Source organism: Aythya ferina (genome assembly GCF_964211825.1).
Source record: "Aythya ferina genome assembly, chromosome: 1".
Taxonomy (NCBI): domain Eukaryota; kingdom Metazoa; phylum Chordata; class Aves; order Anseriformes; family Anatidae; genus Aythya; species Aythya ferina.
In genome coordinates this window covers 4,175,428-4,202,602 of record NC_140296.1, presented here as the reverse complement: position 1 = coordinate 4,202,602, position 27,175 = coordinate 4,175,428, and the positions used below count along the sequence as shown (strand labels likewise).

Here is a 27,175-nt window from a genome sequence, read left to right as displayed (position 1 = left end):
TCTAATCCAGAAAACATTTCCAATATTAAGACTAATTGAGTGTCACAATGTCAGCCAAGGTAAATAAGGCACAAAAGGAAAGAAACAAGCCCTGGAAGTGGAATAGAAGTTGCTGAATGCACGTCTGCTGCTCAGAGCCATGGCTGCCACTCAGGAAAGCATCACCCAGTGAACCTGATCATACAAATCCCCCCCAAATGGATAACTCAGAGCGACTTTTTGGGTGTCTGAGCTGTCATTTGCAAGCCAGCTTGCAAGCCCATGAGCAAACACCAGTGCTGGAAGCCAGAAAGGGTTTGAAGCTCACAGCTGCAGTCACCTCTGGACTTCAGAAGGGGCAAAGTCAGATCCTTGCAAAGCAAGGTTTATTTCTTCACTTTTTAAAGGAGTGCATAAAATTCACGGAGAGCACAAGATTTCTACCCCAGGCTTGTGTGTGTCTTTTCAGTCAGGCTGGAGGTGAAGTTTTAAGACTCTGTTACTGTGAGCGCTTATTTGTAGTGTGTACAAATATGCTTTCATTTTCGTTCAGCTACCTGTTTAATATTAAAAAGAAATGAGAAAAGGAAACTTTCAGGAGGTAGATTGCTTGAGAAACATTATTTAGTCATCCCTCGTTAAAGAAACCACAGCTATATGTATCTTCAATCTGTTTTTTTTTGTTGTTTTTTTTTCTGCCTCTCCTTATCTTAAAAATATCTTATGCAGTACTATAAATAACTGGCAGAAGGGAAAGTGATGCAGGAGGGGAAAAACAGCAATGGTTGTCCTTAATCATGTTCAAACACAAATATCGAGAATGAATGAATGTCCCTCTCTGCATTTCCAGGCTGAACAGGATAGCCTGAGTCCCCGGGGATTTGCGTTTCAGACCTTGGTGTCAGTGTGCATTACTGCGGGCTTCAAAAGATGCTCTTAAAATGTTTCTAAATAACCAAACAGAGCAGGTCTCTCCAGCGTGATAATCCGCGCTCTTCCTACCACAAGCCTGGGAGCAGAAGGGGGCAGGGGGAGGCGAGGGCAAAAAGTGCTCTTCTAGCTGTGCCCCAGAAACCCAAAGCAGGCAGGTTTCACCCCACACGGTCTCAGGAAGGTGGATCAGAGCAGAACATCTGTACCCAGCTTGGATACGCAGCACCCACACAAACACAGGGACAACTACTTCAGAAGGCAGTGGCCAAAATAAATGGCATTAAGGTATTGTGCAGGATTTCTCTGCGGGCAGATGGCAAGGTGGAAAGTTTCCCTGCCACAGCTCAGCAGCTAAAGGATGAGGTCTGGCTTTGTTTAAGCAGCACAGGAGAACGGTGTGGGTTTTGATGTAAGGAACATGAAGCACGCATGCAGTGCTAGACCCTGCTGCCGTTGTCAAAAGACAGCTCCTGGGGAAAAAAAATGCAAGATGCAGCACAAGGCACAGTGTAAACTTTAATAAACTCATCAGAAATCTCCGGTTTGCCTGCCTGCCTCACTGTGACTGCATTTCAATTGCAGTTCTAGGGCCCTTTAATGCAAAAAAAAAAAAAAAAAAAAAAAAAAAAAAAAAAAAAAAAAGCCTGACTCCTAGGATGGCTCTTGCAAAATTCATGGCTGGTACTGTTCCATGCCCTTATGACATGACAGTAACATCCATTTGTATCAGTTTGGCACTGTGCAAGTAGGTCACACGATTATGATGAAGTTAAAATGAATTTTGCCTTCCTTCAAATGGTGGTGGAACGGTTACCAACTGATTAAGGAAAACATTAGCAAGTACCATTTTAATTGATTTGAATGCATGTGTGTTTTGTATTGGTTTAGTTTGAGGGCATTTTTAAACAAATAGCACTGTCATTGTGAGCCTTAATTAGATAATAAATTAATAGATAAATGGATTAGAAAGTTCAGTATGGCTTTCACAATCACTGCTAGCAGCATAAAAATGAGGTGCTTGGTATTAGCAATGCTAATAAATGGAATAAGGAATGCACTTGGGGAGAAGGATGATGTGTGAATGGTGAGGACCATGGTCTCTCCTTTGCCCACACGTATTTTGGAAAACAAAGGTGCTCTTGTGCTTCCCTAGGAAAGATAACAGTGGGGCGGGTCTGGAAGGGGAAATATGTCAGCTCCCCTGCGCACCTCAAAGCCTGCACATTTAATGTGGGGTTCATGAAAAATTCAGTAAGCACATACGACATATTCTTGGGGTTGGGCTGCATGGGGATCAGCTCAGGGACCTGCCAAGGAAAAAGGCTCTGTATGTGCAGAATACATTCAGTAATGGCAAAACTGCTCAACAGGGAGGGAAATCTGGACTAGTTGGATGTGAAGCACATGAGAATCATTCGTATCTTTCCAAAAAACAGTGAGTTTGTGGATGTTGTGCTGCTTACTTAGCTCCGTCATGCAGTAAATCCGGCCATACGCATCTCGGTGCCGTTCAGGGAGGTAGTGACAGTAACTCAGATAACAGACACAGAGCGCTGAGGGTTGGAAGGTGATGCAAATAATCGCTGGCGTGAGCTCAGGCTGAGTGTCAAATACCTGAAATTAAGAAGTAGGGAAAGGACCTTTCGATGATGTGGATCGAATATTATGCAGCTTGCCTAAAGACATGGGGTAGCTCGGATTTCTTTTTGGGTTGATTGCCCCTACTTCACGGATGGCATTACCCTGCAGCACTTTGTCACCCAAATTAGACTGAATTCTCTGAAAAGGTTTGAAATGTGAATTATATTAAAGGAGCTTTTATGATTCTCACCAGAGTATCAAAGAACAGCAGCTTTCTGCAAAAACCTGTACTGGCTGTCCAGTATGGCTGAGCTGTGACTGCCACTTTAGCACACATAAGACAATGAGTGGATGGACATTATTCTTATTTTTTACTATTCTTGATGTGAACAATCTGTTCTGTTGCTCCCCTGAAGCTTGAATTGTTAGGCAGATGATTTTGAAAGGGACGTGAACTTCTTCAGCAGTCGGCCCCGTCTTTGTTAGGGATTAACCACGGTGATAGAAACATCTTTTGGTGTACACTTCAGGAGCACTTGGCTAGCTGCTTTCTTTCATGGCAGCATTTAAGTACCTTGTGTACAGCATTCTGTTGCTCTTGTTAATGAGAATTAAAGTTCCACCTGATTAAAGGCCAGCCTGATGAAAAGCGAGCGGCGCACTACCCCCTCAGCTACATCATTAATAGTCTGATTATCAATCTATCTAGAATATAAATGTGCATTCAAAAACCGCTGCAATTACTGTAAGGCATATCGCAGGGTGTACAGACCTTATCACATGGGTAATTTAAAGCCTATCAAAGCACGTGAAAATATACGACGAGAAAGTCACAGCAGATCTTAGGTAGGATGAGATGCGAGATGCAAACGGCGTTTTTCACCTCTAGCTTTCAATGCTGGGGACATTCGTCATCTGTTAGGCTGATTAGCAAGCTTCTAATTAGTGTCTTTCCCAAGTCTCCCTCCCACCCAAAGGGCTCCCATCCAAAGAAAACCTAAACAGGTTCAGAGATAGTAAATACACTGTCCTAGGGGCTTGCATAAGCTCCCACAACCCCGGTTCCTTGCCAGCCCCATGCACATTTGTTGTAAACCCTCAGGCTGTGCAGCCATGTACTGAGGGGCTGAGGCTAACCTGTTAAACCCCTGAAAAAGGGGAAGTTTTCTTGTTAAATTCAATTAGCTTGATGTCAGGACTGTGTTAGCATAGCTGCAGTGCTTCTAGCAGGTTCATCGCATGGGCAGGCCAAGCTCGTATCTTCTTGCAGAGACAACGTCGATACATTTACAGACACTGTGAGAAGAGCAGGGCGAGCACAAAGCCTTAGGATCAACAAAACCCATCTGGTTTGGAAGCAGTGCAGCTTTAAGGCAGGCTAGGAAGGAAAGAGCACACCCGGCAGGAAGAATGCAGCCACCATAATACAATCAGGATCTTGAGGGCCATGGAAATGAAATCTCGTGTTCTGTTTTGGGGGTTTATTTCATTTCTTTCTGCTCCGAGCGTGCAGCTAGGACGGCTATTCATTTAGGCTGGCTTTGCAGCACTGCAGTTATGCTCCTACCTTGCACCTTTATTTGTGAGCCTGTTGAAGGGCTGCCAGGCAAGAGCTTTTCTTCTTCCCACTGTCTGCAACTTTCATGCCAAGGAGAAGGCTTAGGGAAGAAGTCAAAGCCCAGCGTGTGGAGACTGGGGTCCTGCAAAAATGGAGACAATTGAAGGGAGCTTTGAGTAGAGGTGGCTCCCCAAATCAAGACGACAGCTCACTTTGTGAGTTGTCTGAAAGGAAAAAAAAAAGTGCAGGACACGATGCAAACCAAGGGCTAGCACTGATCCATGTATAACGTTGGCTTTTGGGGCCTCTCTTGAGTTTTCTCTCTAGTTGTGCAAGCTATTTGCCCTGAAATGCCTCGCAGGACAGTGCACATGTGGAGCTTGTACATGCCACACGTGGCCCCAGGCTGAACCTGCTGAGGAATTTTCTTCACATGCTCCTGCCCTTCCTTCCTCCCCTCCATCCCTGATTCCATAAGGATGACTTGCAGCAATTTCCTCTTCTTGTAAGATCTCACCTTTTCTTTTTTTTTTTTCTTACATACCTGGCTATTCCTACCACAAAAGAGGCATGTCCTGGGGGAAAGGGTCTGCATTCAGCTGGCCAAACAGCTAGCTTTGCTTCACGGGTTTTTGTTTGGTGTCAATCCCAGCATTGTATGTGCCTGTTTCAAACATGATGGAAAGAAAGTGTTTCCCTTCTGGAAGAGAATATTTGTTTGCCCTTGTAGATAGTTTAATGCATGCTGGTTTGTAAAATGCATGAAAAGAGGGAAGGGAAGGGAAGGGAAGGGAAGGGAAGGGAAGGGAAGGGAAGGGAAGGGAAGGGAAGGGAAGGGAAGGGAAGGGAAGGGAAGGGAAGGGAAGGGAAGGGAAGGGAAGGGAAGGGAAGGGAAGGGAAGGGAAGGGAAGGGAAGGGAAGGGAAGGGAAGGGAAGGGAAGGGAAGGGAAGGGAAGGGAAGGGAAGGGAAGGGAAGGGAAGGGAAGGGAAGGGAAGGGAAGGGAAGGGAAGGGAAGGGAAGGGAAGGGAAGGGAAGGGAAGGGAAGGGAAGGGAAGGGAAGGGAAGGGAAGGGAAGGGAAGGGAAGGGGATAATGAGCTTGCATGAACATGTACATATGTTTCAAGACCAGGAAATAGCTTGAGTGGGTGATATGCCCAAATTAGAGTTCCTAATCACTGCAGCACCTAGATAGTCAGAATGAACTTGGTTAAAAAAAAAAAAAAAAAGGAAAGGAAAACAACCCCTCTCCCCTCCCCAAAGACCCTTCTTGCTATGTAAACCCCTGTTCATGTTTTTTTTTTTAGTTTAATCTTCCCTCTACAAGAGGCTGAGTGAGAACTAGAAATCAAAGATTGTACAAGGCTCAATTTAAGATCTGTATTTGTGTTACAGAAGTCTCTGTCCAGTTTGAAACACTGGACAGAGCACCGAGGCAGAATAATCACAGTTCCCCTGTAGGTCTTTTTCTGTTCCTAATGCCTCTTATTCTGTGAACCATCAACCAAGTATACATGTTTGGGCCTTTCATAGGGCTGTTGCTCTTTTGAACCTCTCCTCTTTGCTCCAGGGATCAACAACATTGTCCAACTCACTGATCTTAAATCACTTTTTGTGCTTCGGGACTTGGCTCACATTGAGGTTCATATTCCCACCATGCCAATAGAGCAGTTTCCCCAGCACATGCTTTTCTTTTTTAACCATTTTCCCAGAAAAACCCACTGTCCGTGGGCCGCCACTGTGTATTTTGGGGGGTTTGACTGCAGATTCAAAACGTCACTTTCTGTGGAATAATGGAAATGTAAAATCCTGAGTGTTGGGAATAAACTGATTTAGGAAGATGGGTCTTTCCTCTGATATTTGGAGACTTGAACTTTGGATGTATATGGTGTATACGTGCACATCCCTGTGAGCTCTTTGGTTTTGTTGCTTCATCACAACCAAAGCAAATAAAAAATCCATATAAGAAAATTCAGAAACAAGCATTGTCTTTGGGAATGTGGGAAACTCCTTGCTTCACACGTTTATACTCAGGAAGCCAAACAATTGCTTCAGAGAGCCTTCTACTTGGGGTTAAAGTTGTACCTAAGCCTGGCCAAGCAGTTAACTTTCCAGTGCCCTTTCTACACCTCTGTTACAGTGCTTAATAGGAACCTGTGTTCACTGAACCAGAACTATTTAAACATTTTTCTGCAAATATCCCATTCTCTCATTTAACCCCAATAGCAGACCTGTTCTGCAAATAAACGCAGGCCCCAGTCCTCCAAGGAAACCTTTACACCTCATACAATCATTTACCATGTGGACATTTGACTCACATTTGAATATCCTGGGGCATGGGGAGAGCAGGATGGGCTTTCTGTGTAGTAAATCCAGGCCCGGTGACTGGTGCTGACAGCTCTGAAAACTGATGATTTGGGTTAGTTCATAAAACAGGAGAGGGTTTGATGAGATAGCGATGCACTAGGGGAGCATATCTTGGAGCATTTGGGGTTTTTCTCCCTAGGCAAGGCTCCTGGGGGAATATTTGGAGGGGGTTCAGGCCCTGATGGGCTGTTTCTCCTATCACTGTGTTACTATTTAGTTTTCCCAGCCACAAAGCCAAACCCCTTGGCACTATGGGGATGTCGTAGAGATACCCAAACCCCTCTGTCCCAAAGAGCCCTGGGAACGTGGGTGTCCTGCCCTGCCTGCCCCGCGTGGTGCTCCTCCAGAAGGATTAGCTGCCACGTTACTTGGATAAATGAGGCAGAGCAGGGTGATGGCATGGGTTTTTTTTCAAGTTGAGATGTGGCTAGAAAGGAGAAAGATAAACCTGTAGCTCTTATGGATTAACTTCTGGTTTCTAAGAATAACATAGATAAGGCAGCCTCAATTAGACAGAGCTTAAAATCACATATAACGAACCCGAGACGGAAGAGATTGGTGTATCTGAAAGAGAAGTCGCCGCTGTTCTTTAGATAAGCTCCCAGATCCTCAGATGAGAAAAAATAAATATTGCAAAATGGGGTTTTCCTTAACCTTCCTTTTCCTTGACTTCACCTTCCCAGCCAGGCTCACTAAGCTCTCTGTCTTCTTCGCTTACCCAAATTGCCTGCCACCAAAAAAAAAAAAAAAGCAGCTCAAACACAGGGATAGCTTTACCACAAATCTTTCTGCTTATTCTTTTATGTCCTTTTTGAAAAACTAAGATAGCAAGTTGTCCTTTTACACATATCTAGGACAGTTTCAGAAATGTCTCTCCTCTCTTTTTTAACAAAAGAAAAGGTCCAAGCCAAGAATGTGCAAGCAAGACAATCCCACACGCGGCAGAGATGTCTCACCTGGAATAGTCTGCACAAAATCTGCACAAAACCCGTGTCTGTTTCTTATCCGTCGAGGTAGTCGTTTATTTTTATGAACGCTAACGTTCGCCCACAAAAATAAAGCAGGGCAGCATTTCATCATGAGGCTGTTTCCTCCAAGGTATTTCCTACAAGGTGTTGGATTCACTTTCTGTACGATCAACAGCTATCGCCGGGTAATTGCCAGCGAGCAGGTACCAGGGCTGAAGGTCAGCCCGGCAGCGTGCATGTCCCCAGCACAGCTGCTCCTGTTTAACGTCCCTAATAAAGGGAGGGAGACATTTGATTTTGATCAAGGTTTTGAGAAACACCATATCTACAGAGGCCGGACATTTTCTTTCTCACTTCATCAGGGAACTTTTCAGGATGGAAACGCGGCCCTGAGCAGTTTATCACAGAGATGACCTGGGGTTGGCAAGCTTTGGATAGGTCATGGGCTTCCTGTTGCCACAACGGGAAAGTATTTTATCCTCAAATACAACAACAGTTGGGAGTGTACAACTTTTGGGCTGTATTTTGAGTACTTTGTGGGGTTTTTGACTCTTCTGGTAGATCTTACTGCAAGTTTAAGACAAATGCATATTTGTTTGTGGATGATAGGTAATTTCTTCCCCTTCTTTCACTTTTCTTTTCTTGAATTTAAACTGCTTCTTTATAAAGGTCGCTCAAGTCCAGAGCAAAAGAGGATTAATTACTAATAGCCATAATTTAGAGACAAATTACCCTCCTGATATTTCAGCTGCATAAGATACACCGTGGAAGATCCATCTATCTAAGAGAATGGCACAGGTGACTGTAACCTACAGGTGTGTTCAGCACCAACACGGTTCATCTCCCCTGATGAGTGATATAGGTTTTAATATATTAATAATAAAGGGTATAAAAATAACACCATAGTTCCACACAACATCTCTAATCCAAACAAGACAGGTTTTTCTCTTAATCAGACTGGGCAATTTTTTATTTTATTTTTTTTCTGTAGGGATATGCATTGACTCTGTTCCTCTGCATGAACACAGCCAACAGGATCTAGGACGTGCGTTTCTAACCCCCTCTCTCCCTGTGTCTCTATACATATGCCTTATGCTATTAGTAATTCAATTAAAATCAATAAGATTGGTCCATGTGGAAAATAACCCTAGGTAATCAGCTCCATCGAGGCACAATGCACATTTTGGACAGAGCTCAGATGCTAACACTGCTGGTCAGTGATGGAAATCAAAATGAGAATATGAGAAATCTACTTTATTTCATAAATCCCTCCTGAGCCCTGATCCTGTCTGCAGGCACACCTTGACGAATCTGCATCTCAGCCTGGTTCATGCTTCTTCAGAGAGCCGAAAACCCCAAGGACCTTTATGTACCATGCAACAGGCCCCAGAGCATCAGTGTTTTGGGGTGACACAAGTCTGTATTAGCAAGCCCTTTGGGGAACTCTGCATCTTGGGACACACCATGGGAAGGTGGCTCAGCCCATTCGTATCCACATGGCTTTTTCACTTCCAGAGCTGACCTGTCTGCAGACAGCTGTGTGTACCCCCATCTCCTCCCAAATGTCCCATTTCTAAGCCTACGCCATCGACCTCATGTGGTAGCCACACATTTCTGTCAGACTGCTTATATATAGCTATGTATTTCACATGGTGAACTTTTCTGCCTGCAAGTCTTTTCAAAAAGGCCAGGAATTTTCTCCCACTGTTGCCAGATAATATCTTTTTCTCAAAGGTCAATCATAAATGCACTCATTCCACCTAATTATTCGTAGTTGCTTCTGCTTGATTTCTGGTGAGTTCAGGCTCTGGGATGATCTTAGGGGCTCACGATGCTATTGCCAAGTTGTGGTTGTTTAAGAAAGGACAAAAATCGCCATTGAGAGAGTTCACAGGAGCCCTGTATAGAAAAGGAAAATAATGGGGAAAAGTTGTCAGGCAGGAAGAGTCTGGGTACACAAAACACCTGGCTTAGACATTAATCAGTGTGGTGTCTTCTTTAACACTTTCCATTCTCTTTCATTTGGGAATAATGTGCAATTCAGTCTGACGTTGCAAGACAGTTAATTAGCATCCATGGGCTTATAAATAGGATTTCGCAGAATAGCCGATAAGCTGCTGTTATTAGTGTTCATTTCACTCTTACTTCTATTCCCTTTTGTGGTGAAGACAGATTTTATTAAAACAGACCTTTCACAAAATGCATTTATTCATTTCAGACTCCCATTAAACACCCAGGTGTGGGGGGCAGATTGGTTTCATTTGGTTTCTTTTCAGTTATGATTCCGCTCTTTCTCATAACACGCTGCTACTAAAAGTTCCTTAAGCAAATGGGATGATTCAGTGGATTCAGCCCGAGGGTGGGAACCAAGGGATACGTGTCCTTTTATCCGATCTGTTGCAAAATTTTGTCCTGGAAGCTTTACTGCCCACCAGTTCCACCCTCCAGGACGCACATCACTTCTGTCAAAGAGTTTGTCAGATACAATGCAACATGCAAACACTGAGCATTGTTTCCAAGTCCGGGACAGCTTTGGAAAATCCATTTCTGAGTTTTTTCCAGTGACTCCCAAGGCCCTGGTGAACAGGTGGCTCAAGAAGCCACTGGTATTCATAAAATGTTCCAATCAGTTCTAGAGATTTGCATGATGCAGTAGGGATTTGCAAAAAAAGAAATAATAAAAAAAATATATCCTCTTGCTCAAGGGCATTTGCTTATCACCTGGCAGGGATCTAAAGGGAGTAATTCCTGTCTCCACAGCAATGTGCAGTTTGCTAGATGGATCATTGCTGTATGGATTTTGGTATCGGCCATGCTGAAAAAGATCAGTGAGTTAATGAACAAATGAGATTGGGAAAACGTAATGGGTTGAGAAGCGCTGCTCCAAGAACTATAATTCCAGTCCCATCAGTGATGGGTACAGAAATCACTCTTCCAGTCCAGCTTTCCATTACATGGTTTAGCAGCCACCTTGTCCCACTGGGAAGGATAAAATGAGAAGTTTAAAGAAGATATTCATTGATCCATCTCGTGGATGACTTCACAGCATCATAGCAACAGCAAATAAGGAAAGAGAATGGCATACATCGTAAAACCTTTCTTCTTCCTCCAACTGGCCTTTACCCACATCAAAAATGGACTTTGAATTGGTTTTATTTCACAAAAATCAGCAGTAATTCTTACAATGCAGGTTTGAAATTATTTTAAATATGCCTATTTCCTGAGGAACTGCAGAAGTTAAGGACTTAAAGAGCTGTTTTCACAGGTATACAAAATCCCTGCCCATTCGAGCCTTACACTAGTATTACTGTGTAACCAGACACAACTGCTTTCTCTGAATAAAACGCTGCCCCTTCCACTTTGGAAGAAGCACTATAAAAGCAGCAGATATGCCTGTTGCTGTGGAGATTTTCAGCCACAGGCCAATCTCTCCTCTGTCACCTGAGTTAGCTCACAAGTCGCAGCAGCTGAAGGTTGTTTCCCCGTGATTTTCTGAACATGCAAATGTTTTCCTGAATAAACCAGACAGAAAATCATTTGCAGATGCTAAACATTCCCATCCCTTAAGTCCAATGGTCAAATTCATCACCAAGTTAATCCCCTTTCTGTACATCATGTTCCACAATGCCATATAAAGCTTTCCCATCTCTTCATCCCATATTCTCTGAGCTTTCTCTGGCAGCTCTTGGTGGCCTTCCCCACACCGATCACAGCACTGAGTTAACTTCTGCCACTGTGGCCTTTGTGTTTCCAACCTTCAGTCCTCCACTTGTTCAAACTGTTCTGAACATGAGCCGGCAGTGTGCCCAGGTGGCCAAGAAGGCCAACAGCATCCTGGTTGTGTCAGGAGTAGTGTGGCCAGCAGGGCCAAGGAGGTGCTCGTCCCCCTGGGCTCCGCTCTGCTGAGGCCGCCCCTCGAGTGCTGGGTTCAGCTTTGGGCCCCTCACTCCCAGAAGGACATCGAGGCCCTGGAGCCTCTTCTCACAGGGAACCAGGGACAGGAGCAGAGGGAACGGCCTCGAGTTGTGCCAGGGGAGACTCAGGTTGGCAATGAGGAGACATTTCTGCTCAGCAAGAGCGGTCAGGCCTTGGGACGGGTTGCCCAGGAAGGTGGGGGAGTCCCCGTCCCTGGGGGTGTTCAAGGAGAGGTTGGACGTGGTGCTTGGTGACATTGGTGGTAGGGGGGTGGTTGGACCAGGTGATATTGGAGGGCTTTTCCAACCTTAATAATTCTAGGATTCTATGATTCTAAATGGCCTTTGCTTCTGTTGACTGCCCTTGTATGCTCATGATGTTGGCTTCATTGTACTAAGGTCAAAAACCAAATCTTTGTACTAAGCATAGATCTTCCACAAGTGGACACATTTGGGTTGTTGACCTTCTCTTTTTATCTGCGCTAAGACCTGTGTTGGATTTTCTTATATTTTAAATAATAGGGTTATTTCATGTCATCCACATCAGGTTTTCACATCCTTTTATTAGTGGAGGTGAGTGAGTGTTCCCCTCCAAAATAGGAGTATGTGGAGAAATCTCTTTGGTGCTTTACTACGTGAAGAGCTTTAAATGATTATAACTGTTACTAATACAGTTATAAAATCAATTTAGTCGTAGAAAACTATTTCTCAAAGTGAGCCAGCAAGCATCTGTATGCCATTTGAGATCCCAAAATATCAGCCTAGTGGCATATTTTTGTAGGTGTGATAATCCGAGGAGTTAGTCAAGAAAACACTTGTAGGCACGGGTAGTATCTTTTATTACAAGTAATATACTCAGAAAAAAAAAAAAAAAGTAGGCAAGCTTTCTTCAAATCCGTAATAGAAGCAACAGACTTCACAGCTAAGTGCGAGTTTAGAAAAATTGCTCAGAGTTTCTAACAGAGCTTGTACGGGTGCATAAATTTTTGCAGGGTAAATGGGATGGAATAATGGCTACCAGAGCCCCTTTTCAGGTGTGTGTCAGGACTTTTAATGTTCACACCGGAATGACCACTTTGCTTATGAAGTAGCTCTATTGCTCCCAGACCCCAGCGCCTCCGCCTTCGTTGACTGCAAGGCCAGAACACCCGAGCAGGGCCAGGTGCTGGGTTTGCTGCCTCGGGGACAGGCATAATAAAAATCACAAGCATATAACAAGAAGGCAATGTTGTGCCTTTTCCACATTCATCTTTGCATAAAAGAAAATGCAAAGAAGAAGGTAAAAGTAAAGAAAAAATGGAAGACAGCACAGTTACTGTGCAACAGCAGAGGTCCAACCAGAGCTGCTGTTGAACAGCCCTGGAGAACCTGTAACCTGGGGAAGCTTCAGATGCAAAGCAGTTTGTCAAAAGCACCTTTACCAGTCCATTGCTAGAATCCTAAATGTAAAAAAGGAGTTTTATTGAAGCTTCTGGGTACCCTGGGCCTATGACAGGGATCAATGACCTTTCATTGTTCTTAAATGACTCCAAATGTGTGTTGCAGATGCCCCATGAGGGTGTTGTGAGTTAGTTTATGCCCAAAGGGATGGGGCTAGACAGCAGCATTTTTCAACCAATAATTACAACAACAACAACAAAATACCACGCATTCTTTTTTTTTTTTTTTTTTGCAAAGACTGTGTGCAGGTGACAGTTGACCATTTAAGATATAACTGAAAACAACCAATATTTATGATCATGTGTTAACAATTTTAAGCATTGGCTCTAAAACATAATTTTGTTTATTTGCTTATGTAAACAGGCAAATAACAAAACCCACTTGCTGTCTGAACCACGAACTCTGGGTTCTCTTGCAACTATGAAAAATTAGGCTCCAACATACCCCAAAATCCTGATCTACTTTGTGTCAGGTCCTCCACACTCAATGACTTCAACTTTTCAGTTTAAGTAAAGAAAAGTGAATTTTGGTGCCTTGCTCTAAGAACCAAGGTCTGCAAATTGTTACTTTTAGGCAGACTCCATGACACCAAACCTCTGAGCTTAATGAATCTGGGGAAATTTGGGATATTTGAACCCAAGGAAATTGGAGAATTACAGTCTATGGGGAAAAGCCATCTACATTTTGCTTTTCATACTTCGCATGTGAAAGGGAAAAGCTTTTGCCACTTCAAGACTTCTCAAGTTCGTTTTAGTTATTCTTTCTCATCATAACATCAGTTTATTATACACATCAAGGTCAGTTCTTAGAGGATACCGAGCAATTACTGGCTTAATTACAGTGCCTAAATAAATATATTAAGTGAGGAAATTGGAGGTCTGGATAATTATCTTGGAACAAAAAGGAAAAAAAACCCACCACCCTGCTTATTTTATCCTTTTTTTTCTTCTTGCTGATAAGCAATAGCTGTTATACTTGCTTATATTTTTCCGAATCATCTTTTAGCACTTATTTACAGTCAGTCTTCGAGGTTTTTTTCCAGGTGATTCAGTGAAATGCATTGGCAAATACATTTTCCAAGCATTTTTAGAAGGCTGTGATAAATGGACATTTTAAGAGTTGAAGTAGGAGCTGAGTTTATACTATTATTTTTGATAATAGGATCACTATACAGGATATGACATCAGGAAGGAAGCATGCTGTAAGCTGAAGAAACCAGAGAAATAATACGGCTACTGTACTTTTCTGTATGTAGGACAAGAAAATACTGTAATAAAATACTGCTGGGAAGCTGCAAACGTACAAGATTTTTTGCATGTAATTCTCCCAGGAGATGTAAAGTACAGCCTTGTGAAAAACTGGGCTTTAGATTAACCTGTTGTTTCTTTATTTATTTTTTCTCCAAATGAAAAGCAGCACTTGAAAAAAATATCTAGCAGAGGGAATAGAGCCTCTTCTATGTGCACACTGGATCTGCCCAGTGAAAATTTAAGAGTGCAGGGAGAACAGAAAGAGCGGTCAGGCCTTGTGACGGGTTGCCCAGGGAGGTGGTGGAGTCACTGTTCCTGGGGGTGTTCAAGGCAAGGTTGGACGTGGTGCTTGGGGACAGGGTTTGGTGGTGACATTGGTGGTAGGGGGTGGTTGGAGCAGATGATCATGGAAGGCTTTTCCAACCTTGATGATTCTGTAATTCTGTGATTCAAATTAGAGATAAAAGTGACTATTAAATTCCTGAGTCAGCTTAGCAGCCTACTGAAGGGTGTTCTGTGCAGTAGCTGGAAGTGCATGGTGTTAGACCTGTAAGACTCAGGAACAGGCTGCCCAGCATAATTGGTCAGGAATTTAAAATTAGACTTGTTATAGAAGAGTTTTCTATGCCGTAGTGAATAACCACCTCAATAACCCTCAGAGATGGACAAGCTAACCAGCTTGGCTTCTGATCATCCAAAACAAGCATGGCTCCCTGCTCCTGTTTGCATTTTACCATGAGATAGGATCAAAAACATTATATTTTAAAAAGGAAAGCAGGAATTATTTTATAGATAGTATGTGAATGTACCCATTCCGCGTTAGTTTTGACAGAAACACCTTAAATGCAGAAAAAGTATCACCTATGAGAGTTGGACTACGCCTAGCATGTAGTTTCAATAGTCAGGAGGAAAATAAGGGCTACAAGTCATCTTTCTTTATTACCTAACTTTGATTACCATGTAGTATGAGGAAGACATTCTCCCCTTTAGTATAGGATGCAATTAAGAGCTTTAGGGGAGGGGTGCATGGCCAGAGTTAGCCAGGGAGGGGGAATGGATGGTAAATCAGCTGGAGCAGGACTTTGCTCCGTCATGGCAAAGCCCGTAGCACATCCTGACATGGGTTCAGGTGCCACCTTTTCAAGCATTAAACTCTTTTTTTAAAACTGTCCTCATTTTTCTAAAATGCATTCTTTTTTGGAAGAAAGCTAGTTCCTTTACCCAAAGAGAGGCGGGGGATGAGAGATGGAGAGGCTGTTCAGTGAACAAGACCATGCATCTCGCCCTCCTGCATACAGCCCACACTGCTGTGAATCCCTCTCTGAACTACTGGGATTTTTTTTGCAGATAATCCTCATGTGCCTTGTATGTGTGTTGAATTTTAATTACCTTTCCTCTGTCCAGGAAATCTCTTACAGGAGACCTTTCTTTGTACAATGCGTTGAAGAATTTCAGGGTTTTTTTTTTTACTGAGCAGGGAGCTGAAAAAAACTCAAGGTGAATATTTTTTCTTATAGGGCAGAAGTCAGTAAAGCAATGATTAAGGTATTCAGATTGTGGCTTCAAAGATCTTAAGCGAGGCTTTGGAGAAAAAAAAAAAAAAAACACACCAGTAACATCAGTGATGTCTCTGAAATTTTCTGAATTCTTGCTATAGCATTTGCACGTTGATTTGTTGGCTGCTAAAACATGGAAGATAAAATAATACTTCCCTTTTTTAGGACTTGAAATTCCATTTAATAACCTGAAACTTTGCCTTTACCAATTTCTTCCTTTTTTTCTTGAGTAGTCTTTGGCTACTGATGTTGTTTTAGGCCTGCAATGAACCTAATGAAAAACAGAATTTTTGGTCCAATACCTTTTTTTTTTTTTTTTTCCCCTGGCTTAATAGCACCATATTCCTGCATTGCCTTCCAGCCTTTCCCAGAAGCATCACCAGGAGCTACTCTTTTAATTCTTTGCCTTAGCAAGAATTAAGGGAGTTTTATTGGAAAAGGATCCCGAAGTGCAGGTTTATATAGAGGAACTTTGGATTAGAGCAGTGAGGACTGCGCACCTTCTTTGCAGCTTTTTCAGTAAGTGTGTGGTCTTCACTTTGACCTCTGTGGAAGCACAGCACTTGTCCTGCAGCACAGGGACTCTCTCTGCCTCTCACTGCGTGCAGAACATCGTGAACAGCTCTCTGCCCTCTCTGCCACGACAATTACAACTACAGCCCAGTGCTAGGACAAGAGGCAATGAGTACAAACTGCAACACAGGAGGTTCTGTCAGAGCATGGGCAGAAATGTCTGGGCTGGGCGGGTGCCAGAGCCCTGGCACAGGCTGCCCAGAGAGGGGCTGGGGGCTCCTCCTTGGGGATCTCCAGCAGCCGCCTGGACGTTGGGCTGGGCCCCCTGCTCGGGGTGGCCCTGCTGGAGCAGGGCTGGCACCACAGGGACCCGCAGCTGCCCGACACCACCAGCTGCTCTGTGAGTCAACAGTTCTGAACTTTGTTTGGGATCTGTTTGGGATCACCTGAGCACATTAAATTGTTTTGTAGACTGGTTTGTCAATCCTGCAGTAGAAAAGAAAGGAGTTAAGAACCTGTTCGGACACAGTCCTGGGTAATGTGCTCCAGGGAACTCCATCTGAGCAGGGAGGTTGGGCAATATGGTCCCCAGATGTCTCTTCCAACCTCAGTGATTCTGTGATACCTGAGCACAAACAACTTCCCTACTCTTACAGCTGGCATTGCAAGAACACCCAATGGCCCAACACAAAATCTAGGTCCTGCTGTTTTGCTGGCTTTGCAAAAAGCACGGAAGGAGAACCAGCTCGTGCCTGAAAAAGGCTGCAGAATAAATAGCCAGAAATGCCCAAAGTGACTCTGCAAGATGCAGGATGGGTCTGACCTTTCACTGCTCTGTGCCAGGCACAGGGCATGTGCAGGATTCAAGTGCTTTCCCAGGGGAGCATGAGGTGCAGAGAGACATTTAGGGGTCCTACAAGCTGTCACACCCACTGCACAGCACTGTGCACAGGTGCTGGCACAGGGTGCACTCCTTTAGCTTGGTTCCATGCCCAAATTCTTCTGCTGTTTAAGCACATTAACTCAGCAGGCTCAGCATCACTCCTGTACAGCTATTCTGCCTTCTCTTCTGCAGCAACATCACACTTTCTTGGTGGCTTACCCTTCTGTTTTCAACTCCAGAGCCACAGGGCTAGCTCACAGAAGGAAACTGCTATGGAAAATAACCTTTCTCCTTAATCAGATCCCTTCAGAGAGTCCATCCAAGAAGAGTCTTTTAGCACTAAGTTGCCTTGATCTCTCTTCTTAGCTGAAGACAGAATGATCTTCTGAACCATGATGCTTAGATGTTGAAGGGAGACAGTTGGCTTTGTTTGAAATCGTTCACTAGAAAAAAAAAATCTTCCTAGATTAAGGGATATTGGCTAGAAAACACCAAACAGCAGTCACTACAAAACAGCCTCCATACCGTTTTAGAGAGGGAAGCATCCAACCCTACTGGGGATAAAAAGTAGGATCAGGAGGAAGTTGTCCTATTAAGAGGCTAAGCAAGTTCATTAGTTTTAATGTAGCACAGAAATCCTGAGCCAACACTAATTGTAACCAAAATAGGAACAGGTAATGATCTCTTTATTCAGGCCACATTCCTCTCATGTGAAATTTCATCCCCAGAGAGTTTATGGCTAGATGACTTGGATCCTCACTGCAGTATAGCTTTGGCACCCCTTTGTCATGCTCCAGAGATCTGCAACCTCATGTTTTCCTTGGACTGTATTTACTCAGGCAGATTGCGTTTCTTTCCAAGAGAAGCATAAAATATCAGGGCCTCAAAGTTCTCCTTCACTCCAGCTTTTACCTCTAGGTGCCTATGGGTTGAGACATCTTCCATCGCTTCGACACAGCAACTTTGTCTATGAGCTTTCTCAGTGAGATTGCCTTACCTTCAGGCAGGCTCCAGAAATTAAGCCCAGGGTTCATGCCACTTCCACTTAGGCGTCTGAGTTAGTTAGGATCACCCAATGCTCCTTGTCTAATCAATGAAGAGAAAAAAGACAGTTCAACAGAGCCTGACGACAAGGTTTGCTGGGCAGGTCCCAAAGCATGAGCTGAAATTTTGCATTTTTTGGGCTTTTGGCTATAAGACCGTCCTGCAAAATAATTGCATAAATGGTATTCCCTGAGGCAGGTAAAAAAGTCTTGCAATGCCCCATGTATATTAACTCTTCCCTGCTAGGGTAAAAGGACTAGAAAGGGTGCTTTGCCTTAGCCAAGCTTATCCCAAACGTTTTTGCAAGGCAGTGTAAACCTCTTTGTTAGCATAAAGCTTAGGGAAAGCAATTTCTACAAAGCCCACCGTTTGGTGCTCAAATATAGGAAAATGGACCTGTTAGGAGATTTGCATGTAATCTTCCGCAGAGAACTTTATACTTTATATGGGGTGTGTTGGATCAGATGGAGCATTAGTGTCAGATTGAGAGAGGCCATTTCACGGGCAGCTCATCAGCCTTCCTACCGATTACATTATTCTTTTACAAGTTGAGTTTGAGTAAAGCTGTGTGAGCTTTTGTAATGGTGATCCATAATTAGGGGCTTGTGCTGTCCTTAAAACTTCAGATGATGTGAACTACTTGCGTAAATATTTCACAAGGAGCGATATAAATATTCCACGGTGATTAGGATTGTTTATGCTGGCACTATCAGAAGAGAGTCTCTTTCTTGATCCATATTTCTTTGATTTTGAAAGAGATACAAGTGTTCTCCCATATATTTGGAAATTAAATTACCTGTTTTTGCTTTTGAATAACAGCACAATCTCAGCCTTGGAGTATGATATTCAGAAAATTGTGTAGCTAACTTACACAATCTGTTTCGACTGTTGTGCCTACAAATGAGCAAGCTGAGTATCCGGCTCAGGCAATTGCCCATGTAATTTTCTGAAAATCTGCCGTATTATTTTCTTGTGTTGGCAAAAAATTATAAGTGCTGCTGTGCTGCTCCAGAGCACCTCAAGCCCCGGAGGAACTGCATTTCAGAAGGGAACAATTTCCTCCCTGCTCCTCTCCATCTTGCTCAATGGATAATTGTTTTCTGCTGTTTTGGGTCGGGTTAATAACCTCAGGAGCTGGCAGAAAGCAGATCTGAGGTCTGGGCTATTTTTTGTCCCTTTCCACTTTCTGCTTCATTTGGGGAATAACTGCAAAAGGCCCAAATGTTGAGTCCATAATCTGGGCTGGGACGGAGGCAGATAACACAGGCATATGGTTGGGGTGCTTTTATATGACCCATCATCACATCACCTCTCACATTCTAGATGATTTCCACCCAGAGGAAGGTCTGCCTTATCCGAAAAAAGGATGTTCCTGAGTTCCCGTTGACGGTGACTTTGTGAGCTCCTTGATAGAAATTATCCTATCCTTGCACACGGATAAAGAGAACTATTGCATCTCTTCACCACAAAGGGGAGGAAAAAAAAAAAAAACACAACTGAGGAAGGGTAACACAAATCACCCACAAGGCATAACATATGTTCTTCATACTCCATTTCAGTCCAAGTGAATTTATTCATTTCTTCTTAACCTTGCATGGCCCTTTTTCCCAGTATGCCAGTCTTCATACAGGGCATGTGATTATTTCTCATTTTCAAGGCCCAACTACTCATTTCTTAATTTTGGTGACATGGCAGCTGCCCAGGTTTTTCTTGTTAAGATGATATTCATTTGTCCCCTTTATTTCATTTATTTTCCCCTCTGGCTTCATAGCTATAAATCAAATACACAAAATTAAATTAAATAAAATAAACATAAGTGCAGGTGGAAATTCAGGAAATATAAATAACTAAGAGTCATTTTCCAAGGCTGCTTTTTTAATCAATTCTAAACACAAGATATATATTCCCCATTGAACTAACAATGTTGTGACCACCTATTGTTAAAGAACGGCAATAAATCTGCGCAACAATTTCTTACTCCTATGATTCACTGACATATTTTGCCAGACAGCTAGTTCAGATTGCTCTTCTTCCAGCAGTGTTTTATGGTGTCCACAGGAAAGGCATGATATGCTACCAGGAGAAAGGCATGAGTGATGCTTGTCCCTTAGGAAAATCCTTTCTTCTAAAGGAGCCTGGCTCCTGGCTGCTAAGAAAGCAGTCTTTTACCGTGTGATCATCGGGGGCTAGTCTTTAAATAATATGTTCCCCCTCGCTTTGGAAGGCCAAGTGGCAGATGTTCTCCTGCTCTTCCCCTCAACTCCAAAGCCCTGAAATGTTACAGGAGTAAATCCCTCTCAGATGAGCTGCCCAGGATGCCCCGATGCCTGCCACCTTTCACACACCAAGACCTTAGCCCTGCTGTTCTCCTTCATGCTGGTGGGGCTTTAATCAATCGGATGCAGTGCGGGGATGAAATTAAATTGCCTGAGTTTTAGATTTATTTATTAATTAACTGCTTTTGTCAGACAGAGGTACCTATGCGTTTCCGTTGTGTAAGCAGGTCATGGTTTTCACCGCCTCAAGACTAGCTAGTTTTAATATAGATCAATAAGATTTAGTTTGGATGTCAATAAGGATCACTCAGAACCACTGTGCGAGGAGAAGGGGAGACAAAAACAGAAGAGCATCTGTTTACACTCCTTCTTTTGACAGGATAATAAACCCAGCCAGCACACTACTTCGCTGCATTTATACAGCCTTCCCGTGAACTCTCAATGCATACCAGTGCCACAAGTCTTTAAGGCCAGAGCTGTGTTGTGATGTACTTTTATTTTTTTTATTATTTTTTTTTTTGTCATGGTGCATGAATTGTCTCTGTAATTAAGGCTTAGCAGTACCACTCCTATTTTAAGGTTGTATAAAGCTCAGCTTTTTCAGCAGTGTGATATAAAGCAAAAGTTCTTCCCTGATAACTACTGTAGTTGTCACACGGAGCTAATTGTGACCACAGTACTTCTGCCCCCCTTCCCCTATCTCTCCTTTGTGGTGGGAAGCACTGATGTGAAATATTTTCAGTGTTGCAAACAGATATTTTTTTTCTCAGTGGTTAGAGATACAGTATGCAGATACAGGAAATAACAGCATTTTGAAGCAAATCATTTCACATCTATGAGCCTCAGTTTCCTTATCTGTAGGAAGTGTAAGTTTGCTCCCCAGACAATCCAATTTTATCAGCCTATCTGATTAAAGACCCCAGTATTTCACGGCTTATGTCCTCGGTGCTTGCAAAGCTCTTCAAGATTCCTGGTTGAAGCTTGATAGAAGATACTCTGGGGGAAGAAAAAAAAAAAAAAAGTGGGTATTAATGATTTATTGATTGCAGATAACACCACTCTGGGTATACTGACCACTATTAAATCCCATTGCCTTGTTATATCTGTTCCATGAGAAGTCAACATTTGTATATCCACACTTTTCTAACCCTTTTGGGACAAATTGTAAACATATGAGTGTATTCCCTGGTATATAATCTTTGAAACAATGCACTGTCCTTCGTTTAAAATGATCTCCCTGAGTGTTCTGTATTCCTGGCAGCCTTTTTGTTCACATGAGTGTGAATACACCCGTTTTAAATCAGCTCTTGATCTCTCAAGGCCAAAACCTGCAAATGACAGAGTAACTCTAGAAACACACGGTATTCTGAAATATTACAGCCAAATGTGCAGCGTAAACTGAAGGCATGTTTATTGTTTGTCTTACTTTCTCCTAACTATTTAGAGTCTGCTCTGGTCTGTCTCTTCCCCGAATTTAAAGCGGTTGCCTAAAATTTGCGGAGTTCCGCAGTGAAGCTGAGAAACACATTCTTTGTGTTAACCTAGTTCCGAAGTTTGTGTTTCCTAAGCACTTTCATAAATCTACAAGGGGCTGTAACGTATCTTCCCCTGATATTTTTAATCTTAATCTGAAATACTGGCACACAGATAAAATAGAAGTTTATGTTCTGTTTTCCTCTGAATTTGGGCAAGCAACGTATCACTCATACGGAGACGCTGAACTTTTATATTATTCCTGCCTCAAGTCCAAAGAACATAATTTCGACTGTTCACTGCAAGCGGATATACAGGATTGTTACAAATTGATGCCAAGGGGCCCATACTTGGAATCCGTTTTGTTTTTCTTTGAGTTAGTTTCCAAATTGCAAGGGTGTGCATAATGAATGTGTTATCTAGTCCTTCTGTTTTGTATTTTTGAAGGAGAGACAGCACATACTGCAAAGTGACTTGGCCTACTTGCTCAGGTTCCATAGCAACCCAGTATTGCTGTGAATTCATTTTGTACTAATCAATTAGAAATTTTGCTCTGGCAGCTGGAATGAAAGTTTATGGGCCGAATCCTGCTTGTTTTACTTGGATCTGCAGTTGCAGTAAATTCAATGAGAGACTTTCTTCGAAGGATACGGACTTGTATCTTTTGTCTCTCTCTTGGTTTATTTTTCCTGAAAAGGTCAGATTTAATTTTTGGCTTTCTGTCCAAGCAGAGGAAAGGAGGCAATTCTCTTAAAGGATCCACAATTTAAGACAGCCTTTTCTTACAAACATAGCTACTGACATGCTAAAAAGGAAGGTACTGCTTTGCTTCCTCTGCATCTTAACTGGATGCTGTCAGTTGCCACAACTTCCATCCAGAAGCTTGTGAAATCTCCAGTTGCATCCACCCCAAAATTGCGTGTCCAAGAAGGAATTTTTTGGGGCATGTGGTTGTATCCACCAGTGCCCTTCAGAGCAGTACAGCCCTTCCTTTCTCATTGCCAAAATTACGATGTTGGGACAAGTTGAGAAGCCCATGCCAAAACCCCAACTTGCAGCCACCTGGAAATGGTATACGGTTTCTGATGTGAGCTGACATAGATACTAATATTTTGCTTTTAGGGTCACAGTTCCAAATTCAGCTCATTCCGTTGCTTGTCTTTGTGTCTGGACTACAGGTTTCATGTGCAGATACCCCAGTCATGCTAACAAAAACACAGGCAGAACATTAGGGATCTCCTTTCATTTACCACATTTTTATTTTTATTTTTTGGTCATAGCTAGTCTTACCATTAACCTCCTCTTAATTTATTTTTTTTTTCACTAGATTTTGGGTAAATGAGTCAGAGGCTTGAAATAATGTTTAAAATCTAGATTGTCTCTCAGTGGCTTGAAAAATGTGTCCTCCAGTTATGAAGAACTGCATGGGACTACAGGATGAGATAGGCTGAGCATTTCTTTCTGTTTTACTCATCTTCACACTAGAATGCAGGCTCTGACTATGCAGCATCAGAAACACATATCATCAGCACAACAAATCAAAGACGTGATTTAAACTTTGTAATACGTCAGGGCTCATCAAAACTCCTTCGTGACAAAGAGGATGATGCAGAGTAGACTTGGCTTCTTCAGGAGCATGTAAGAGCTAGAGCTGTATCTCCAGAGCCGTTTGCGTGTTAAGGTTTGTGACATGGCAAAGCAGAGGTGTGTGGGATGGAGTATGATATAATCTCACCCGTGTATGAAGATGGCCTTGCCCAAAGGAGCACATAAAAGAAATTAGTCTCTGCATTTACTTGAATCCAGAACTGGAAGTGGCACCTGTCTTTTTCATGGGGTCATGACAGTAGTCTCTTACTATCTGCATTTCTGTAGATTCCGTCTTTTTATTGTCTGATGATTTTTCAGGAATTTCCTTCTGCAATCCCCTTAAGGGTGTGCCGTCACCCTGTTTCAGAGGCAAACAACTGAGGCTGAAGGGGGCTAGACACAGGATGTTGAGGCACTGCTGGTGCTTGAATTGTCACTCAGAGCCTAATAGTTGGGCTTTCTTCTGCTCCCATCCATTAAACATCTCCACAATACCTTGGAGGATTTGCATGTAGTCCCTTTTTCTGCTGTCTCTCTCCAGCTCCTACCTATAGTTAACAGGAAGGTGACAACCTTGGTATGCTCTGAGTGTAGTCCCATGTTCTCTCCGGGTCCCAGGCTTTTCCCCCAACACTACAATTTCTGCTCTGATAACAATTTTCACTTTATAAGATCTGCATATGCCAGGGAGGTAGCACCCAAGGGCTTATCAGGAGAAAAACTGATGACCAAGGTGGAAGGAAACTTAGCAGAACCAGCTTTGGGGGATTTAAATGTTAAACCCTCTTCATTGTTTTGGGTTTGTGTTTGCTTTTCTAAAGCATTCATGTCGTGTTTAGTCAAAAATACTGCATGGCTATGTTGTGTGCTATGTTATGTTCAAAATGAGATGTTTTATTTTTTCCTTTTTACATTTTCTTGTGATGTTATTCTTTTATGGATTTTGCATGATAACATTTCAGTATATGGGAAAATGTGTGAAATTAATCATAATTGTTTTCATATCAAATGTATCAAGGGGAAATACTTGTGTTTAAATGCATTGTCCTGTATTTTAACCTATTACATGTCTGTGTTCATATCCCCCTGTATTTACTGATGTACTGCAAATACCTGACCTCCACATTTCCCCAATATTTTTTTTTTTCACATGCTTGGGGTTTCTGATTTCCCAGTCGATCTGGGAAATCCAAAATCTGATTGGAATAAGACCCTGATACCACTAATTACTTACAGTATGTTTTTTCAAATTGGATCTACTTAATCTCTGTGTACCCGATCCAATTTCTTTCAAGTCACTAGAAGCTTGTCCTTCAGCGGATGCAGCTTTATGTAAAATGTTTTCTAAAAACCTAATTTGCCACATGTCTAGTAATTTAATCCACAAAACGAACCTGCACTGAGTTTTTCAGGGCGATGGTTCACTGACACGCTTCAATGCCACACAGCCATGTCTGGCTCTGTCCTACACCCTCATGAGGTGGTTTTCAGGCTGTTTGCCTTATAAACTCGATACAGGCACGCTTAAAGACAATCCCTGAGGAGAGTTGACTGTTTTCAGGTAAAACCTGAAAAAATATTTACCTCATAAAACATCAGGCAAAACTTTCCCTTCAGAACCACGCAGCCTGGTGTCAATACACAGCTGCGTTGGCAGCGCCCACGTTGTGGCAAGAAGCATACCTGCCACCAGACCCCCAAAACCCTAAAAAATGATGGATATTACTTTTAAGGGGCTGTTAGACCACGGGACAGCGGCAGCCCCCTCAGCGCGACAGCTAACACGAGTCGGCCGCCCTCCAGCGGGCCAGGGGGCCGCTCGCCGTGCCCGCGCTCAACTTTTTTTTCCACATTTGTCTATTCGTGTGCGTCTCTCTGTGCCTGTGCTTTGCCGTTGACTCCCTTTATTATCATCATTTTCTCTCTCTCTCTCTCTGTGTCTGTGTGTGTTTGTGGCCCGCAGGTCCCCCCTTGCCTTGTTCGTCCGCCTCCTCCACCCCCCCTGAGCACTCCCCTTCTCCCCCTCCCTCGCCGCCCGCCAATGAAGGCCCCGGGCTGTTGCGGGGCAACGGCGCGGCCCAGCCGGCCGCGGACTCTGACTCTGAGGAAGAGTTTATCCCAAATTCCTTCTTAGTTAAAAGTGGCTCTGGAAACCTCTGTGTCGCCGCCAACGGTGAGTGACTTCTCTCTACCTACTTGATTTCCTCGGCCGACGGCCACCCGCGGGGGGCTGGAGGGCAGCCGGCGCGCGTCTTCACCCATCGGCTGGGTTCGGTGGTGGTATTTTATTTTATTTTTTTGCAGAAATGATAGCATCGTGTGGGAGAAAAGGGGGTAAAACGTTAATAAAGCACCTCGGAAAGCATGCAAAGTGTTGCGTTGGAAGCGTCCGAGCTGTGTGGCTGAGGTGAGGGATGAGCTTGGTACCTAGGCAGAGATCAGAAACTTCCAGTGTGTTGAAGGCTGGAGCTCCCTCCCTTTCTTTTTTTCCATTTTTTTCGTTTTTTTTTACCCCCTTCTCTGCTACCCCTGCTGTCTGTGAGGGCGGCAGTGCTGAGGCTGAGTGCCCTTTGGCCTGTCAGAAACCTGTCCCCAAGGGGATGCAGCAGGGAATGCCGAAACGCCAGAGCAGCTTTCGACTCCCGGTGAGCTGTGACAGCGGCATCTGCGCCTTGCTCTCAGCCCCAGAGCCTGCAGGAGGCTTTCCACAGCCTCTAAGAAGTGCTGAGAGATGCCTCTGGTAAGTATTTGAGGTGGCAGCACGGCCCCTGCGATGCCCTGAGACTCCCCAGCTGGGAGCTGAGGGTGCTCAGCACCGCCGGGAAGCGACCGTGCTGCTCCAGCAAGTTGCAAGAAGAGGAATGAGATTCACAGCTCCCTGCCGCAAGACAATGAGTCATAAACAGCGAGGTAACGCTCATTGGCAAAGAAATGTGAGATTTCATCAAAGGTAGTGTAACCTGACGAAGCGCAGATTACAGCAGTGGAATAGCCGTGGCCACTCAGGCCGCTGCCATCCCGCTTGAGTGATAATTACTCACGGGTCTGATTTATGACGAAGGAGAAGGCATTCAAAGATATCTTGAAAGAGAGAAAGAAAGGTGAGAGAGAGGTTTACTGCAGCTGGCAACAGCTTAACTCCATTTATGTTAAGCTTCTAAGAAGGTTTCCTACTATGCTGTTATCTCCAAGTAAGGAGAGAAAGTTTGACATTTAATTTGTCCCCCCTCACCACCACCCCTTTCCCAGCTTCCCTCTTCTTTTCTTTTGTTGCATTTGTTATGGTAAAAACAAACTTTCCCTTCAAGGCTTTTCAAAGGAGAAGGTTATCTCCTCTGAATTGTCATCCTAAGGAGAGTAGGGGGAAATACAGTGTCGTATTCATTCAGGAAACTGCTTAAAATTCATATCCTCTATTCAGCTTCCCCCCTCCCCTCCCACCCTGCAGCACACACACACACATACATCTGACTCCTTGCAGTTGCAGCACATTTAAATCTGAAATCATGTAGATGACGCTCTTGTTGGAAGTGAAGCCAAACCCACACTCATGCTTCAACATCGTAACGTGTGTTCTTTCTCTTTGTTCATTTAGGGAATATATATGTACACATACACGCATGCCCTCCAGGTGAAAGGAGAGGAGAAAAAGAAAGCAAGTGAAATTAAAGACCTTAATCTCTTCTTTTACTAATTAGCTGAACAACAGAAAAAGCATTGTTCGGAGTCCGTGGTGGGTTGACGACAGTATTGTATTATTGATGTGCTGGTGAGCTAGTTGGAGTTCAGGCTTTTCAGCTGCCTGCTTATTTATCCTCCTCCTTTTTTTTCCTCAGTGCTTTTTGCATCAG

The 27,175-nt window shown here is 43.4% G+C and overlaps 1 protein-coding gene across 8 annotated transcripts in view; it reads left to right on the top strand.

Moving 5' to 3' along the window:
- The window catches only part of TENM4 (teneurin transmembrane protein 4), a 1,677,033-nt gene that overhangs the window by 1,399,618 nt on the left and 250,240 nt on the right, over positions 1–27,175 (top strand). For all 8 annotated transcript variants that reach the window (XM_084535211.1, XM_084535210.1, XM_084535214.1 and 5 more), the window contains one exon: positions 25,288–25,497. In XM_084535211.1, coding sequence (XP_084391337.1) covers positions 25,288–25,497 — 210 coding nt within the window. The remainder of the gene's footprint in view (positions 1–25,287; positions 25,498–27,175) is intronic.